The sequence below is a fragment of the Panthera onca genome, chromosome A1, assembly GCF_046562875.1.
Source record: "Panthera onca isolate mPanOnc1 chromosome A1, mPanOnc1 haplotype 2, whole genome shotgun sequence".
In the NCBI taxonomy this organism is placed as follows: domain Eukaryota; kingdom Metazoa; phylum Chordata; class Mammalia; order Carnivora; family Felidae; genus Panthera; species Panthera onca.
Window position 1 is genome coordinate 25,952,632 of NC_138339.1, and position 15,519 is coordinate 25,968,150.

Here is a 15,519-nt window from a genome sequence, read left to right on the forward strand (position 1 = left end):
TATACCATTAGTGCATTATTTATTCTAAATCTGAAAACAAGGATAAAAATAAAACTAGAAAAAAATTTTATCACCAAAAAAAATCCTAAACAGACCGTCAGCAAACAGAATTTAATAGTTCATTAATAGTCTCATATATATGAGAATCACCCCTGGAACGCAAAGCTAGCTCAATTGAGATAATTTATTTGTATTATATACAATATTGAACAGACTGAAAGGAAAAAAACTATACATTTAGGTCAATAAACCCTGAAAAATTATCTGGTAAAGTTCAATTTCCATTCCTCCTTCTTTTTATTTTTTACTTTTTGTTTTTAAGTAGGCTTCATGCCCAGTGGGGAGCCCAATGTGAGGCCTGAACTAACAACCCAGAACTGAGATCAAGAGTCAGACGCTTAACCTACTGAGCCACCCAGGTGCCCCTCTTTACTTTTTTTTTTTCATCTAAGTTCCATGCCCAATGTGGGGCTTGAACTTATAACCCCAAGATCAATAGGTGCATGCTCTACAATAAAAGGCTAATCATCATGTTAATTAGTACATTTCACACCTAGAAGCACTTTTTTCCTTTTTCCCAGAAGCATTTTCAATGCATGTATGAACATAGCATGCATGTAAAGTATTATTATATTCCCTATTTATTCTACAAGTATCAATTAAATTAGAAAAGAGAAAGAAGGCAAAATATCATTTATAGTTATGTTTCTAAGATTAGAAAACCCAAGAATATCATATGAAAAAAAATATTACAAATAAAGGAATGCAGTCAAGTGGCAGGTTGCAAAATTAATACTGAAAGTTAATAGCTTTTATATACACAACAACCGGAAAATAAAATGTGAAGGGGGAAGGAAAAAAAAAACCCTGAAAGATTAAATATGTAGGTACAAACAAACAACCCAAACCAAAATTTAACATGCATACAACCTATTCAAATCTGAGCAGGTATGTAAAATTAACTTCAGCAAGCAGGATATCACATACTCTTGGCCAAGAAGAGTCAGTATTATAAAAGTGATATTCCCCAAACTAATTTATTAATTCAGTGAAGTACTACTTAAAAAACATCATGAGAACTTTGGAGAAACTGAACAAAGCTGTAGTAAAGTTCATTTGGAAAAACAAGCATATAAGAAAAGCCAGAGAAATTCTTCTGTGCAAGACGATGTTTACAATGAGGGGCAGAAATAAAATGGGGGCAGAGAATAGCCTGGGTGCTCAGTCCCTTGAGCGTCTGATTTCAGCTCAGGTTATGATCTCATGGTTTGTGGGTTAGAGCCTATAGGGATCACCGCTGTCAGCACAGAGCCTGCTTTGGATCCTCTGCACCCCCCTTTCCTGCTCATGTTCTCTCTCATAAACAGGTAAACATTAAAAAAAAATTTTTTTAAACATACTCTGAAGCTTTCATAGTTAAGAGTTTAGTACTATAGAAGAAAACAAAACAGGGGCGCCTGGGTGGCTCAGTCAGTTAAGCGTCCAACTTCAGCTCAGGTCACGATCTCGCGGTCCGTGAGTTCGAGCCCCGCGTCGGACTCTGGGCTGATGGCTCAGAGCCTGGAGCCTGCTTCTGATTCTGTGTCTCCCTCTCTCTCTGCCCCTCCCCCGTTCATGCTCTGTCTCTGTCTCAAAAATAAATAAACGTTAAAAAAAAAAAATTAAAAAAAAAAGAAGAAAACAAAACAGTCAGACTGAGTGATAAAAGACTGCCAAAATGGACCCACAAAAAAAGGAACTCTGGTTTAGGACAGGGTTTCTCAACCTCAGTACTACTGATAAAGAAAAATGTCTCCTGGAGGGCAAAACTGCCCCTGCATGAGAATCACTGGTTTATGAATAATGGTGGTATTTCAAACTGGGGGTTGGGATAACAGATTTCACTGTTAAATTGTTAAATCGTACTGGAATAATTGGCAATTGGTCTGAAAAAACATTTAGCTAAAACCACTTATGATTTTAAATGATTATTTATTTAAAATTATTTTTAATTGTGTTAAGTCATATATGTATATTTTGTCCTGGTAAAATTAAACATTACAGATCTCTATTATAATCATCCCTTTCTCTTACTCCTCAGAGATAAGTGCTTTAATTTTAAGTTGATATATAGCTTTCTCAAAGCTTTTGTTATGTATTAAAAAAATATGTAATACACACTTGTGGAAAACATAATTTTTTAAAAGTTTATTTGAGAGAGCAAGCATGAGTGGGGGAGGGACAGACAGAATCCCAAGCAGGTTCTACACCTGCCAATGGGAGCCCGATGGGGGCTCAAACCCATGAACCGTGAGAACAGACCTGAGCTGAAATCGAGCTGGATGCTCAACCGACTGAGCCACCAGGTGCCCCAAAATATAATTTGATTGTGGGGAGGACGGCGGGAGGCTTCAGAGGAAAGCATGTGTGAACTTTTTTTTAAGTTTATTTATTTCGAGGGGAGCCTGGGTGGCTCAGTCGGTTGAGCATCCGACTTCGGTTCAGGTCATGATCTTGCAGTTTGCTTAGGTTTCTGTGTTTCCCTCTCTTTGCCCCTGCCCTGCACATGCTCTAGCTCTCAAAAATAAACGTTAAAAAAAAAATTAAAGTTTATTTATTTTGATGGGGGGGGAGAGGCAGAGAGCGAGAAAGAAAGAGAATCTCAAGCAGGCTCCACCCTGTCGGCGTGTAGCCCGACCTTGGGCTTGATCTCGACCTTGGGCTTGACTTCGAGAACTGTGAGATCATGACCTAAGATAAAATCAAGAGTCTGACGCTTAACTGACTAAGTTACCTAGGTGCCCTATAATATATAACCTAAAATACAAGAGGATTTTATAAATAGAATAAACAAAACCCAGAAGTCATAAAAGATCAATGGATTAGAATTTACAAAAATTTTAAAACTCTGATACAGCAAAAATGATCATATAGTTAAAAAATAGATAAAAAACGGGAAAAAATAATTTTTGTTACAGATAAGGGCTATTTTCTTATAAAAAAGAGTTGATATAAATTATTTAGAAAATGTTGAGTAACAATGGAACTGCAAATTAAGAAAAAAATAATTACAAGTGCCAGCAATCACTCAACTCAAAGAAATGTAATAACCACATGCGAAGTAACCAGTTGAGCTGAAGCTGACCCTAAAAAACGTAAATAAAAAATGAGACACCATTTTGTATTTATTATATTGTTAAGAAATGTGATGATATCCCAGAGTTAGTGAGGGTGTGAAGGAAATGATCAATCCAACAGTTTTTGGATGTTTTCAATGATCCAACTTTCTGATAAATGATTAGCACATGTTCTTTGACCTTGGAATTCTAGCCCTAACAATTTATCACATGAACATAGTACTCAACAAAAGCTTGATAGCATTATAATGAAGATTTAATGGGAAAACACTGCAAACAACCAAAATGTCTATCAAATGCATGCAGGTTAAATAAAATTTGGCATATCCATACAAAGGGAATACCGTGTAGTCAATGCAGAGAATAAGGTAGATTTGACTGTGACCTTCTCAAAGAGTTTCAAGATGCATTTTGTTAAGAAAAATCCGAATAATGTAAATAGCATAAACACCCCTGTTTATTTAAAAAATTACAGAAGTAAAGTAACCCAGGGGCACCTGGGTCAGTTGAACATCTGACTCTTGATCTTGGCTCAGGTCATGATTTCACGGTTCATGGGATCAGGCCCCACGTTGGGCTCTGCACTGTTGGTGCGGACCCTGCTTAGGATTCCCCCTCTCCCTCTCCCTTTCTGCCCCTCCCCCCACATGCGCATGCACTCTCTCTCTCTCTCTCTCTCTCTCAAAATAAATAAATAAACTTTAAAAAAATCTTAAAAAAAAAAAAAAAAAGTTCGGGCGCCTGGGTGGCTCAGTTGATTGGGCATCCTACTTTGGCTCAGGTCATGATCTGGCAGTTTGTGAGCCCACATCGGGCTCTGTGCTGACAGCTTGGAGCCTGGAGCCTGTTTCAGATTCTGTTGTCTCCCTCTCTCTCTCTCTCTGCTTCTCCTCCACTCACACTCTGTCTCTCTCCCTCTCTCAAAAATAAATAAACATTAAAAAAATTAAAAAAAAAAAAAAAAAAGAAGAAGTAAAGTAACCTGGCTATTTAATTCTCACTAACCAACTCTGGAATCAATAGGTCCAGTCATATTTTTGGATGAACCCCTCTCTATCTGAATTCTTGCTACTGAGGAACCAAAAAAGCTCCAACATCAAAGGGATACTAGTACTACATATATAAAAACAGGAATATATATGATGCATACGCATGCATTTTTTTTCCTGGAAGAACCCACAACAAAGTGTTAGACTTTCACTTTTTGGTGCCTTTCTGCATTATTTGAATTTCCTAACTCTACACATTTTTGAAAAGCCTAGATTTCTGAATTCTTAAAATTTTAAATTTTTGCACATTATTTTAAAACAACTGTCAACAATTGTCAACAGAACACGGCATAGGGAGATAAATACCTTATTTTTAAACTTTGTACCTTTATGTAAGTAAAAGCCAATTAATAATTGCTGTTATTTTAAAAAATAAACATTGTGAGAAGGGCAAAAGGGGGGGGGCGATACAAAAAGAAACATCAAGTCCAATTCTTCAAATAGTAAAATCTCAGAAAATTAGATATTCTATGACCCCTAGGATTTCTCACTAGAGAAGGAAAGAAATATTTAGCAAGTGAACATAAAGTTGATGACTAAATATAAAAGATTATAAAAACTGCAGAAATATTTCCTAAATGTTTATTTTTCACACCATGAAGTTACATAGTACTCACCCAGCTTGGAAAATCAGACCAAGTTGGAACTCGCTGACAGAGGTCCCGGAGAATACGTATGATAATCACACAGGACTGCAGACCATTAGCTCTAGCCTTAAGAGCAACACAAAAACCAGGTGAATTAATCTGAGAAATATTGAAAATATCCCTTGATGAAAAAAAGTTAAAATACCACTGTTCAATGGAAGCTCAGGTAAAAATAAAACAAAAATAATCACACTTAAAATTGGATTCAATGAGCTGCCATTTACAGCAGTATTTTATGCCAGGGTTAGTATTTAAGAGCTGGTATTTTAGGTCAAAGTAAACAGATTATACAAGAATAATATTTCTTGATCCCCTGTGAACCTTGACCTGTGTCATTTAAAACAGTAAACTTAAAAAAAATCTGCCTACATTAGAAATAAAAGAAAAAGTAAAGAGCTAAAAAGTTTGTCTAGGGACTGAAAGGTTAAGGAAATCTGTTTGGTTTCCCTTCTGTGCCTTTGCATGACTGCAAAGTCACTAAACCAAACAGTTTCTTCCTCACCTTTCACTCCCTACACTTATTAACTTAGAGAAAGAGGGGGAAAAATCTTAAAACTATACACAAAGCTTTAAACACATATTCCATTATTTAAAGCAAAAGTTAATCTGCAGCCTTATGGAATATAATATATTTACACAAACATGTGATGTTCCTAAACAAGTAAACTTTAAATATAGCTACTAAAAATTAAAATAAAAAAACCCAAACTACAAAACACCCCCAAAACCTAAGGTTATTGTCAAATTAATAGTAACTGCAATATGCAGATCTTCATACCCAGCTTTCTATGTTAACATATTTTCTGAGATTTAATTTAAAATAGTATTGCTTGGGCAATCTTTTGAAATGTTTAAGCACAGTTAAACATGTTGTACTGAACTACTCTCTCATAAGGCTACAAGAAAAAAGTAAAATGATGTTCCGAACCTGGAACCACTTAGCGTGGCGTAGAGCAGCCAGAGCGTCAAGGCATTTTTGCCTGTCCAAGACGTCCGGTGGGTCTTTCACCATACCCGAGGTTACATCTAAAATGGATTGAATTGGCAAAATGCAGTGAGGAATGGGTGTTTGACCAGGTGAGCAAGACACTTCCTTATAGTAGCATCAGCGTCACATGAGCCATTTGAGAGTTTACCGGCACATTAATGTACCCAGAGAATTATTTTCAACAAATTTACATAATCCAATGTGAAGATCAAAAGGAGAATTTAAACTCTTATAATAAATAATTTCTCCAAATATAAACCCTACCCACCAAAATAAAAAGGGAGGATTACTGGACACAGCGCACCAGCACAAAGACAAGACAAGAGGGAACACAAAAATCCACCTTAATAAATGAAGAGTGTATGATAAACTATGAAGTTTGTTCAGTATTCTAAATGGTCATGTCATTCTGGGGCTCATATAGCAAAGAACTAATAATAAAGATGGATTTATCAATATAGTAATAATCAGAGAAAAATGAAGAGTCAAAGATAAGCATTTCTAAGAGATCAATACTTTCTCTCCTGCAAGGAAAATTTTAGCTTCAAGGGAATATGAAATGCTCTTTTAAAAGGTTACCATAAAATATTCCAAAGAATAAATGTAGAGGAACAATGGGTAAAGTGGAAAAGGGCGATAGGAACCAGCATGATTAAACAGAATACGTACAGAAAGGAAGAGATGCAGTAAAGTAAGCAGAATGCTTTGATGATAAACAATATGTATGGTCTAAAATGATAATAACTGGTTTTAATTAGATTATTGTATTAAAACATAAATGAGCTATCTAAAAACTTGAGGAGAAAACTAGAGACAAGAAGGTAATTTTATATTCATGATAGCTGGAGGGCCAGCTATGTATCCATCTATACATATCTGTAAAGTGTGTATAAAAATAACAGCATATCTGCTAATCAAACTAGCCAAAATAGCAACTAAGTCAATCTAATTCATAGCTCTTGGGTAATTTTAATAGTATAAATATTTCCTAAATACAGTATAATCATATACCAGGAAAGTAGTCTCTTGAATTTAACAGTCTTCTGGCTAAGTGCATCAGATGTATGCAGTACTTAAGATATAATTTAGGGGCACGTGGGTGGCTCAGTTGGTTGAGCGTCTGACTTCGGCTCAGGTCATGATCTTGGGGTTCATGGGTTTGAGCCCCACGTCGGGCTCTGTGCCGACAACTCAAAGCCTGAAGCCTGCTTTAGATTCTGTGTCTCCCTTGTCACTGCCCCTCCCCCGCTCACACTCTCTCTCTCTCTCTCTCTCTCTCTCTCTCAAAAAATAAACAATAAAAAAAAATTTTTTTTAAGATATAATTTAATAAATCATTGAAGGTACCAAAGGAATATGAGGGTCAAAAGAAATATATGATAAAAGAAGTTAAAGTTGGTTTTAAGAGTACAGGGCCACTTTAGGTAAGTTATTTAATTGTATATTTTGTATGAGCATTCAGTTATCTTAAAAGACACTTGTCCTGGGTTGCCTGGGTGGCTAAGTCGGTTAAGCATCCAACTCTCGATTTCAGCTCAGGTCATGATCTCATGGCTTGATTTGTGTCGGGCTCTGCACTGACAACACGCAGTCTGTTTGGGATTCTCTCTGCCCTTCCCCCACTCTCTCCCTCATAAATAAACATAAAAAAAAAAGACACTTGCTCTTATTCTGAATAGGTTACACATAAAAAACCTTATTTTAGAAATGGTATCGAAGTCTCTCCACTGCATGGGCTTTCTGTTCTTAATTCTTGCTCTTCAAATAATCAGATGATACAGATGTTTTTAGAAGACATGTTAGAAGGGCGATTTACAGATAATCCAAGAACACTACGCCACACTACGCCACATTGTGAGAATTAACACTAAAAGAGGAATCTGAGTGCTAAAAAGAAACTGTCAAGACAAAATATTAGTGTTAAAAAAAAAAACAACAGTGAACGGGGTGGGGCGCCTGGGTGGCTCAGTTGGTTAAATGTCTTAGACTTTGGCTTAGATCATGATCTTGCAGTTAGTGAGTTCGAGCCCTGTGTCGGGCTCTGTGCTGACAGCTGAGAGTCTGTAGCCTGCTTTGGATTCTGTGTCTCCTCTCTCTGCCCCTCCCCTACGTGCACTCAGTCTCTCTCTCAAAAATAAGCAAACATTAAAAAATGTTTTAATATTTAAAAAAAACAGTAAATAATCCTAAAACCTGTAAGACCTACTACTAAAGTCAGAAACATACTGACCATTAGAAATGGGGCTATTCTGAGATAAGGAAAAGGGACACAGGAAAGCACAGCTAACTAAAGAAAAAGAAAGAAAAAAAGAAACAAGAAACCACTCCTCAAAGCAAGATTACAGAACTGCTGAAGGATCCTCTTTCCATGTCCCCTTATTTACATTATTTGTTAAAGCTAGAATGCAAATAGGTGACAATGTGCAATCTCTTTCTAAAAAGTTTCTGAATTTCTAAACGTTATTTTTACAATTTTACAATAATTTCCTCCAAAATGTAAGAAAATTTCTCTTTTAGCACACATTCATAACTTTGAAAATTTTAATGACAATTTCAAAGATGCCAAGACACCTATTGCAATTTAAAAACAAATTAAGAGCTGTAAGTAGGAAGTTTCTGTTAAATTTAGAGTGTGGATTTTTGCACCCATTTTATATTTCAAGTGGATTAACCCCTTAGGTATTGTGTACTAAAAACAAAACAAAACAAAAAATCATACTTGTTGCTTAATACCCAGTTAACAAAACTCAGTTAATTTAAAAAAAAAAAAAAAGGCAAATTCTTACCCTACATAAATGTATTTCATAAATTTTAAGGGGTTAATCACCAGTTAGAAGACATGCTGTGTCCACACTACTTTATGATTAAAAGTTAATGGGAATGTATTAATTTAAATTAACATGGTTATATAAAATATATAATCCACCCACAACCATTTAAAAACTAGTGTGAACACTGCTCAATTCTAAATAGACAAAGACAAAACAAACAAAACAGCCACACAAAGGACAATAAATGCCAGACTCTGCATCCAAAAATCCCTCCTTAATCAAATGGCAGGTGTGACACTGAGCTTTTGAAAACCTTGGTCAAAAATCCTTCCGATGTCTTGGCAGCAACCCCTGACAGGAATCAATCCCCTCTGCTAGAAGGCTTTGGACCGGGCCTGATAAGCTACAGGTGGAAAAAAACACACACAATACTTGTCTTGCTGCAGAAAAGACTCTGTAGCAAGGGTTAGAGCATTTCGAACATTTCAAGCTTCAAGTCAATTAACTGTTAACTTAATGTTTAACTGCCAAACACAGTACCATAAAATAGATCTGTCATGCGTTTAACAGTTATTTGGGCAATTTAATAATTTCTTTTAAGTAATTTAAAGATAATTTTTGGTATTAACCAGGACTGTTAAAGAGGCTACCACACTGCGCAAGTCTTGAGATTTATAATTGCTCTTCCGGCAAAGCCTTCCTTACCCTCTGGACTAACTCCCCAAAGCAAGCTATAGGCTTTACGTGATTTTAAGACACAGAGCATTGGGAGCTGCAGTGAGAGAGAATACATACCGTTATTCTGCAGCAAGAAAGAAGCAATCTTCATAATGAAGCTAAAGACATAGTTTACTGCAGTTATCTGCAGCAAGGAACACTCTATCAATGTTTCTACAGTTTTTGCACATCCAACTTTTCAGCTCAGTGTCTTGAAGTAAAATCTTCCAATTTTGGACTGATCATTTCTCTCACCAAAGTATTTATGAAATCCAGAACAGTAATTCTAACTCAAGTCTGGGTCAGACAAAAATATAATTTTGTTTCCTTTAGAAGGGATAGGTTATCAACGACTACCACAAATGCGATATGAACTTTAGACTTTCGCAACATAATAAAATGACTTGATATTGCACAAATTTAACTACAGTTAAATATAATTAGATAAAATGTGCTCTGAAATAGTTAAATGGTTATATGAATATAATTTCATCCTAAATATAGCAACTTTTATTTATATCATATTAGATTTTTTCCCCCAAATCCTAAGGGTCATATGTTGCATATGAATTGACCAGATTGACTCAGGAACTGTTTTTCTAGCAATATCCACAGCTAGACCTTGAGTGGAAACTCATGTTCATAGAAAAGATCCTTTTCACAAAACCCATTTGTTTTTAAGACGCAAAGCTTTTACAACATACAAGCCCTGATATGGTATACATATGAAGTATATGAGACATGTCTCCCAATGACTACATTTTAAATAAAGTGTTCTCTTCCTGGGTTGTGGAAAGCCCAGTGCCTTAAAAAAATTGTTTTGCTGTAAAAAAAAAAAAAAAAAAATTTAAAGGGACTACAACTAAGAGCCTAATCATGCTATTTTAGACAAGTTAATTTTAATATTCAATATATAGTATTTTCTCTTCTCCTTTATCACAAAGAAATATTAGTGTAGACTAACTCCATACTCAACAAGTTAAGATGTACAAAAACAACATGAAAGGAAACAAAGTAAATTTTATCTGACCCATAAAACAACAGAACCAACATAAGGCAGACACTGACCATGCTTTTTGGCTTAAAAGCTTTCGAAGCTTTGAAAATGTTATAGAACAGTCCCTAAAGCAACATTGCTGGCACCAGCAGGATTTCATATTCTACAATTGTAAAGTAAGTTTAAAAACCCTGAATTGTACTAGAACTTACTAACTACACCTACACCATTTATTTTTCAATATATCTAGTATAATAATATTGGGATCAAACGCCCAAATCTATGTGCATTAGGATGCTCTGCATTTATTAAAACTCTCCAAACCAAAGAGCAACCTCAGAGAACTAGAAGTATTTACCTGAGGACAAGCCAAATCCATGATTACACTTATAACAATGCCTCTTAAAGTATAAGCATTACAAGTATTAAACCAATTTTATTTATGAAACTCTCTTGTCTTTTTTGTAAGACAAGGCAAGAACAAGAACTTCTTAATAGAAGTTAAATTTGTGGCCCCTTACTACCAACATTTCTTTAATTTTTTTCATGTGTCCACTGTGTCAGCAAGAATAATTTTGAACTTTTTTTTTCCAGAAATCTGAGGTTAGCAAGAAAAGAAAAAAATTATAAAATCAACAATATCATGAATGTTTTATGTAAAAGTACATTACTAAAAACATTTACTTTCTGGGAAGTGATCTTAAGCAAAACTGGTTGCTATAAATCAAATCTATCAAATTCATATTTAATGCCAGCATGTTGCCTTCTAGGGCTTAATGCCATCTTAAAAGAGTAGATAAATGAAAAAAAAAAAGTTAATAGAAAAGTAGAATGCTTAATGGCTTTCCAACCTCCTTCCCTCATGTTCTCCTCTCGAATAATTGGAGATGTCAGGGTGATAGTGACTTGCATTTTGGGTTCCACACATGAATTCAAAATTATTGCCGCTTCAGACACAGCACATTTTATGTCATACTTCTCAGGACTTATAACCTATGTAATGAAAAGTACAAACAAATTAGTTGGACATTTTACATTATCAGACAAAGCAATTTCATTATGGATCTTTCATTTTCTCGCTACCTCAAGCATTTTACTTTAAAAAATTTTATTTTTAAGTAATCGTTACACCCAACATGGGCCTTGAACTTATAACCCCAAGTTCAAGAGTTGCATGCTCTACTGACTGAGCCAGCCAGCTGCCCCTCCCTACCTCAAGCATTTTATAAGTTGATAATATACTTACTTCCTCCAAGAAGCCTTGCAATAATGCAAATATCATTAGTTTCTTACTACACTTTCCTTTTAGAATTATCATTATCTGTATCATGAGTTATGTGGATATGTCCCTCTTAGATTATGAATTCTTGGGTAACAGAAACACTGCCGTATTTATTATTGTACCTTCCAAATAGCACCTGGGTAGCTAAGTACTTGTACATTTGCAGAATTTGACTGAAACTTAAATAGATATTTGAACCTAACAGAAGCATAATTCAACCTTTCCCATTGTAAATTGTGAAATCAACAGATCTGTATTTCATCAGAGAGCAAAAAAGTTAACATTCACAAAACCAGGAATCACTGCAATTTGGAAGATATTTAATAAGCCCCAGTTTACATTAATGAATGAAGACTACAGAAATTATACTGTTTATAACACAGTATCTAAATTCAAATTCTAGCTGTTACTTTACTAGTGATGTGAACATGGGCAAATTATTTAACTCCTCTGTTTCTGTAAAATGGGGACTGTAATTTTACCTAACCTATAGAACCGTTGGAGGACAAAATGAATTAACTACATAAAGCACTTAAAACAGTGCCTAGTACATACTAAGTATTATATAAATGTCAACTGACAATGATGATGATGATGAATTAATTCTGTTTCTTTTGTTTATCCACTTGTATAAAGTACAGACTGATTTGGAAAGAGTATTCTGCTTTTAGCCTAAGTGCTTGATTATTTCCCTAGGATATATTTCCTGTGTTGTAGTTTTACTAAGCATCACAATTAATATCAAGATGTTTCTTGCAAGTTACATAATTCTCTCAAGGTCCTCAAACCTTTTCCTCTCCCCCCATTGTGCACCCCACTGCCCTTGCAGCCTCAACAGTGGGATAAGAAGTAGATGCACAATGCTAATTCTGCTGGTTCCTAATACTTAAAAGTATTAGTTGCTTTGCTGTGGTCAGGCAGTATTTATTCTGACTCACTGCTGTAGAATACATATTATCAATGAAATGTCAATCCTTGGATTTAGAATGCCTAATTAAATTGCAAGGTTTTGAAATAAATTTTATACATTGAATTATTCAAGGATATTTATTTTAAATCTTAATCTGAGATTCTGACAAACTAATGTATAAAACTTGAAACAAAAAAAGTTTGCTTTTGTAAGACCAGAAGGGGGTATGCTACTAATTGTGCATTGCCGTAACTTAGTGGACACAGACAGGAGAAGTAATTCCTACCATCATAAACACAGAAAACCAAAACAAACAACAACAAAAAAATACACCAAACACAATAAAATGGAGGAAATTCAAACTGGAAAGGCTATTTCTTATTATATTTTATTAAAAACATGCATTCAGTTAAATAGGCAAAAGATTCATGAATTTTCAAAACTTAAGCTTGCAATACAGGGTCTTTATTTAAAAAAGAAAGAAAAACCATTTTCTGTCCTATAACAACTGCCTTCTCTCCTATGCTTCAAATCTTGGAAAAAGAACAGGAAGAAGACATGTGCTAAAATTTAACATTTTTAAATAAATTAGCAGGATGGCTTCATGTCAAATACAAGCACTATAAAACCTAAAAAGACAAAGTAGAAAATAGTTCTGCCAGTTTGCACAACCAAGCAAAAAACTCAATATGGAAAGTCAAGCCAATAATTTAAAGGCTGGCTTAGGTTTAGGCTAAAGCACAGTTAGTCCTGCCAAAAACTTCTGAACTAGACAAGGGGTAAAAATGAACATTTCCATAATACTTACAGCAAGCTGTTTGGGTAGGTTTTCTGCAATACGGCTTAATAATGTCTTTGAAGGTTTCTCAGAGCACAGCAAAACAAGGTTGACATTTCTATCTCCTCGGAGAAGTAATCCTTTTGCCAATACTCCCACTCGCAAAACTCCTTTTAAAGCTCTGCAGTGAAATCAAATTATATTATGACATTTCTCTTCTCAACCAGAGCCATCATAATATCTACACAATAGTAAATCAAATATTTTTTACACTATTAAAAGTTTCATCAACTACAGTATAAAGATGAATTCAATATTATTAAGAAGTATACTTCATTTAGATAAGAAATATGGATAAATAAATGAAGAGCTAAGTTCTCACAGGGACAATTTCAAAGAACATTAACATTTCTGTCTCACTTTATAAATTAGAGTCATGTTTAATATAAAAATATTTCCAAATGGTAAAAGGAAAATGAGAGGTTATTGAGAGGTTATATGCAAAACTGATATGAAAGATATTCCTAAAGCTTAAGCTTCTTTATGCTTTATGGTCAATGCATTAAGGAAAAAAGTTGCTCAAACAAAGAGTGAAAATGGGACAGATGCAACACATAAAAACTGAAGAGCAGCTGAATCCAATTACCAAGGCTGCTTTGAAAACAGACTCAAAATAGTTTTATATAAATTTCAATAAAATGAGTAAAATCACAAGGTTGGAGATTCTAAGGAACTGTGCATTTCTCATTTTAGCAAACAGCAGCTGAATACATTAAATATCTGACCAAGCAAGATAAGACATGTACATTCACACCAGGGAGTTTTTCAGTCTTTGTAACTTTTTATTTCAGGTGTAAGAAGCCCATGTAAAGAAAAACAAAAATATGCAAAGTAAATAACTCTGAAAACACACCTGTCTTTACCTCCCTCTTTTTTATCATCTCCCTCTTTGTTCTTACTCTTCTCATGTTCAGACAAACTGTCTGAAACAAGTTTTAAAGCACGTTCAGTGATAGAAACAATTTTCTGAACTGCTTGTAATTCTTCTTCAGTTGGATAAATGGTTGCGTGTTTTGTCATTACATAACGGTCATCAGATGAGTCAGGACGACGTAAAGGCTAGAGAAAAAAAAGTTACTTCATTTAAAAACGATGTTTCCTGGGCAAAAATAAACTATTTTTCAACTCTACATGTTTTTAGTATCTTTTTAATAAGAAAAGACAATGATGCCAAGTGTCTATTTAAAATTATCTTCTCTTTTTCCATTTCAGTAAAAACAAAAATGCAAACTATGGAAAGTTATACTATCAAGAGTATGTATCTCTGTATGTATATATGCTTTGCCTAAACACCAGATCTAAGGTTATGAAAATATTTTTTACTCAATTTTAAAGACCAGTGGTTGTGACACTTTTTTTTTTTTTTTTGGCTTTGATAAAACAGGTCTTACAAATGCTTGTTCTGTGTAAAGACAAATGAGAAAGAGAATCGGTTAAATAAAGAGGAGGAATTTGCTGTGCTCTCTGGACAACAGAACAAAACAAAATCCTCTTGTTTTTTGTAATCTAAACTTCTATGAAATGTTCTTCATAACCCAGGTGTCTCTTCTTTTACAGCTTCCATGGAACACAAACTCTCAAGATGCATATCTTTCCTATAGTTTCCCTAATACATCAAGTGCCATGCTCATGTGGAACCATTTACCTACCCCTTATCCTGTACTCAATTCAGAAGTAGTAGTAGGTTTTAGATGGTCAGGATTCAAAGAAGGAAAAAAAAGATTCTTAACAACTGGTAATGGGAAGGTAATAATTTTGAAGGCCAAGTAGCTGCCTTCAAAATTGGTTGCTCTTGCTGATCTCGAGAAAAACAAAGGATAGAAAATCTCTAATGTTAAAGAACAGTTGATAAAACAAGTTCAGGGTGCCTAGGTGGCTCAGTTGTTTAATGTCTGACTCTTGATTTTGGCTTAGGTCATGATCTCATGGTTTGTACGATCGAACCCTGTGTTGGGCTCTGTGCTGACATTATGGAGCCTACTTGGGATTCATTCTCTCTCTCTCTCTCTCTCTCTCTCTCTCTCTCTCTCTCTGTCCCTAGCTTGCATGGTGTGCTCATTCGCTCTCTGTCAAAATAAACCTTAAAAAAGAAAAAGAAAAAAAACAAGCTCTTCTCCTGTGTAGCTTATACTGAAAGTAAGAAAGACTCATGGAAACTCTATCAACTCCTTATATATAAAGCATGAGCTGGGAACCTGTTAAAA

The 15,519-nt window shown here is 34.8% G+C and overlaps 1 protein-coding gene across 3 annotated transcripts in view; it reads right to left on the reverse strand.

Moving 5' to 3' along the window:
- The window catches only part of ZFR (zinc finger RNA binding protein), an 84,649-nt gene that overhangs the window by 23,195 nt on the left and 45,935 nt on the right, over positions 1–15,519 (reverse strand). For 2 of the 3 annotated variants that reach the window (XM_078444674.2, XM_078444680.2), the window contains 5 exons: positions 14,169–14,374; positions 13,286–13,436; positions 11,137–11,278; positions 5,741–5,838; positions 4,783–4,878 (listed from right to left, as the gene is read on the reverse strand). In XM_078444674.2, the coding sequence (XP_078300800.2) occupies positions 4,783–4,878; positions 5,741–5,838; positions 11,137–11,278; positions 13,286–13,436; positions 14,169–14,374 (693 nt within the window). Of the gene's footprint in view, positions 1–4,782; positions 4,879–5,740; positions 5,839–11,136; positions 11,279–13,285; positions 13,437–14,168; positions 14,375–15,519 lie in introns of those variants that run through there. The other variant, XM_078444681.2, reaches the window with a different exon arrangement.